At 37.9% G+C, this 4,515-nt stretch overlaps 1 protein-coding gene across 1 annotated transcript in view; it reads left to right on the plus strand.

Moving 5' to 3' along the window:
- myo16 (myosin XVI) overlaps positions 1-4,515 on the plus strand; it is a 194,543-nt gene that overhangs the window by 32,826 nt on the left and 157,202 nt on the right. Inside the window, exon 2 of the mRNA XM_016523312.1 lies at positions 926-1,186. Within this exon, the coding sequence (XP_016378798.1) occupies positions 926-1,186 (261 nt within the window). The remainder of the gene's footprint in view (positions 1-925; positions 1,187-4,515) is intronic.

A 4,515-nucleotide genomic window follows, 5' to 3' on the forward strand; every position in this document is an offset into this window, starting at 1 on the left:
TTCATTTTTGGGTGAACTAACCCTTTAAACAGCGCTTGAAAGTTTACGCGACATACATAGCCTATGTAAGTGCGTGAATATTTAAAGGCAGGGTAAGTGATTTCTGGTAGCTAATGTTGATATTTGAAATCACCAAAACAAACACGCCCCTACCCCAAAAGGGTCTTGCCCCTATTTTGATAGCTCCGCCCCACATATATGTATGCAACCCAGGCATCGATTAGTTCTGTGAAACAAAGCAAAACTAATGTTACACCGTGTCTACGGACGTGAGCGGCGCGGCGCAACAAATCCCCGACAGAAAGCTGCTGCCGGGTTCTATTTATGACGTGCTGACATACATTTCAAATGGTTTTCAACGGTCGTTTGATCGCGTCCGGTGTAGGCAGACTTTAGCTGTTGTAGACACGGTGTTACTCACCTATTGAGAAGAAACAAAGCAACCTCGGCGTCCGATCGCAGGCCTCCGCTCCTTGAGTTCTCTCCAGCGCTGGAAAGCTGATCCGATATTTACACGGGTCCTACTTCTTGCCTTATCGTTCCGCAGACGTTTTCCTCTTTTGTTTTTTATCCGCCATCTCTATCTTTCTGTTGCTCGGCTCGGCTAATGTCCGTACCATGCACTGAAAGCTCTCTCCTCCACATCACGAGTAGACACGCCCCTTATTGCTGATTGGCTACAAGTCAGGCCCGAATCAGTTTTCTAAAGTGTTTTTGAAAAATCACATACCCTGCCTTTAAGGTAAGCAAGTTCACTTAGCTGCCATATTAGACTTTCTTTGGCAAGATTATGTATCAGTAACATTTCAAGTAACGGTAAAATCTGACACAAAAAATCATAAAGTAAGCTTAAATCAGCTTAAAAGCTTAAATGTAATGACATTTGTGAAATAATGCACGTGCTCTCCTCTTTCTCTCTGTGTAGGTTGTTTTCAGCTATGTAACGTGTTCAGGCAGAACATGGAGATAGACCAGTGTCTGCTGGAGTCTCTGCCGTTGGGCCAGCGTCAGAGGCTGGTCAGACGCATGCGTTGCGAGCAGCTGCGTGTCTACTACGAGCGCGAACGGACGCTACAGAAGCAGAGCTTCCCCAAGCCCCGCTCCACCAACCGCAAAAAACAAAGAATCAGCTTCACGCTTTCAGACGTCATCCAGGACGCCATCATCCGACACGATGACAAAGAAGGTAGGAAACTTATGTTTGTTACTTATCATGTAAACTGCACTGTAAAAAATGATTTTTAGAAGTTTAGAAGATTATTGGAGTCTGTTTTAAGAAAATACTTCAAAATTTCATGGTTAATTAACTAGTTTTCAGGGTGGAAATCGTTTCTACGTATAAGCAAGTTAATCATATGTTGATCAAAGACCAATAAGTTATCACTCAAAAATGCTATTTAAGGGGTAATTTCCATAGGGGATGTTCTTAAGTTTAAAATTTTTATACTGTACAGAGCACAGCGAAATTGAACATTAGGTTTATTTACAGGCATATTAATTCCAAGTCAAGTCACCTTTATTCAGGGTTTCTGCAGGTCTTTAAAAGGTCCGTGACAAATAAAGGCCTTAAAAAGTCAAATCAGAGCAGAAAGTCTTACATTCATAAGGTAATGCATTAAATGTTGCATGCATTACAAAAAATTCATATCTTACTCAGTAGTTTTTTCCAGTCTTGTTTTCCAGTACAAATATCTAAACATCCTTAAACCAAGAAGTCTTGTTTTCTGAGAAATTTAACCAAATTAAGTGTTTATGGTTACAAAAGATTAAAAAAAACATATATACATCAGCCAGCTAGGCCAGAAAAATAAACTTGTTTTCCCTTAGAAAAGGTAATTTTTCTGACCCTGCTGGCAGTTATTTGTGCTTGTTTTAATGATAAACCCCCTTCATTTTTGTTGTTTAGTTTCTATATGTCCCCTTCCATTTAGTCATTACATTTTTTTTTTACTTAGCCTTAAAGAAGTTGTAAAAAGAAGTTGTCCTGCAGAATCCCTGTTTATTCCTATAGCGCTTTATACAGTTCAGATTGTGTGAAAGCAGCTTCACAGAGATAAACAGGAAAATAGCACAATACGTTATTGGAACTCAACTATGGAGTTCAGATTCTGCTGTAAAGCAGCTCTAAAAGACAATAGTGTCATTTATTTAGCTAAAACCAGTTCAGTTTTGGAACTGAACTTACTAATGTACACAGTCGGTACACTTTATTTTGAACTGCATTGTACATGAAGAAAATGAACTTTTCCCTCCACTGCCCTCAATAAAGTTTTTGGCTCTTCATAGTAAAATATAAAAAATAGTGACACTATTTAAAGAAGAGCATTCAAAGGAATAGGGCTGTCTGCTTGTGTGTGAGTGTGTTTGTGTTGCAGAGAGAGAGATTGAGAGAGTGGCTTAGTCAGCGGGGCAAGCCGGTGAAAAAAGCCAAATTAATTTCCAGAAAGGCGAGCCGTCACAGGAGTTGCCATTAGCTGCTGAGTATTAGATCATTCCTCAAGCTGATTATGGGCCAGTCAGAAAGCTAATATTCAGAGTGTGCCGCACCACTCCTGCGGGACAAGCAAAAGTAATCTAATCAAGAGCTTGCGGGGGAAAGGAGCTTGTGTGAGACAGGGTGACAATCACAGAGCGGCCACGTTCTGCATCATGAGCAATGGCGGAGGCTAAATGAATTCAACCCAAGTCAGCTATTTTTGTCTGTGACTTTGCGGTTGAGAGTGGCAGAGCTGTTCTCATTCTGCTTATGCAAGATAAAGGTGAGATGCCTCTCGTTTTTTAATGTAGTGCCATCCATCTGAAGGCAACATAAAACTTTATCACCCAGCAGAGCTTAAAGTACCGCATTTTAAAGTCAAACCGACTCATTTCCCAGATGATACAGATTAGGGGTGAACAGACAGGAACACTAGAACGAAACATTATTTATTAAAAATACCTGCTGTTTGATCTATTATATCTGCTTAACAATTAGTTTCATACAAGGAATGAGGCTTCTCTCTTTTTAATTGGGCGTGATGGCTGTATTCTTTGATTCTGAAGTCTCTCCGTTCCACAGTTTGTTCAATTTTATGGCTCGATTGGCCTTTGATGGCACATTTAAAACCATAAACATATGGTTAATTCAGATATTACTCAGTAATTCCTGAGGTAATTAACTGTGTCATATGAACAACCAGTCGATAGTGATGCTGATTTTAAGTTTTGTGAATCTTGAGTACTTGCAGTAATATTTGCTTCATTTCAAGACAGACATCACAGAAAGTAATAACTTTGATTGATTTGCTGAGTTTGTTCACTGAAGGATTCGTCATACTCCAACCAGTAACTTCTAAATTCCCAAGTCTTTTTGAACTTATGAAATAAACAAGCTCAGAAAGGGATGGTCACATTTCCCATTGTTTTCCCATCTATTTTTAAAGGGTGAAATCCAGCCATTTCAACAGAAATCCAGTAGAAATTGAGAATTTCACATATAGGCTAAAGATTTTCCCATGCAGATTTTACAACAGGTTCAAATTGGTGACTTGGATTCACTGTGTTGACCAAAAAAAAGCGACTTCTGTGTGAGTTGTGCTTCATACCTCACTACACTATTGGCAATAGGCAATGGATTTATTTAATGTGACTGCAGAGGTAATTTGTTTGGGATTTGTTACACTGCCAGTGCTGTGCAGTTGTTTTTGCAGCTCACGAGGATATAAAAAGATGTTTCTTGTTGTCAATATTTTCCTTTTTTACATAAATATATATATTATCACTTTTAATTCAGGCTGCGAATTTGCAACATTAATAATACATAATTGGCCCTACTTTATATTAGGTGGCCTTAACTACTATGTACTTACATTTTAAATTAATCATTTGATACAGTGCACTTATTGTGTTCATACATGTTTTTACATTGTACTTATTATAAAAAAAATACCTGCATGTAATTACATCTCTAATTAATTTCCGTAATTATACTTATAATTACACTGTTGATCCATCCCTTACACCTTAACCCATACTTAAACCTACCCATACCACCAAACCTGTCTCTAACCTTACCCATATCTCACCTCAATAGCAGCAAAAGTGTTTTGCAATACAATATGAACACAATAAGTACAATGTACTTTGTTGATGCAAGTACATAGTAGTTAAGGCCACTTAATATAAAGGAGGACCAAATTTCTTTTGTCATGGCTGTAAAAAATACAGACAATATAAACAATACTCAAATTATACTTGTTGGCAAAGTTCTGCCTAGTATGTTTCATTTGGTATGTCTCACACCCCTATTATAGACAGGGACGTGCACAGATATTTTGATGGGCAGGGGCTCAAGCGGAAAAAAGGGCACTTCTCATATTTATTAAACATTTTTTCTAAACAAAATGTTAAATATATTAGGGGTGTGCGATATTAACAAAAATATATCTCAATATTTGGTTACACTTTATTTCGATTAGTCCACTTTAGACATTCTATTAACTATAAGTAACTTTGTAACTACATGTCAACTACATG

The sequence above is a fragment of the Sinocyclocheilus rhinocerous genome, unplaced genomic scaffold (genome assembly GCF_001515625.1).
Source record: "Sinocyclocheilus rhinocerous isolate Xijiao unplaced genomic scaffold, SAMN03320098_v1.1 scaffold1441, whole genome shotgun sequence".
NCBI classification, from domain to species: Eukaryota; Metazoa; Chordata; class Actinopteri; order Cypriniformes; family Cyprinidae; genus Sinocyclocheilus; species Sinocyclocheilus rhinocerous.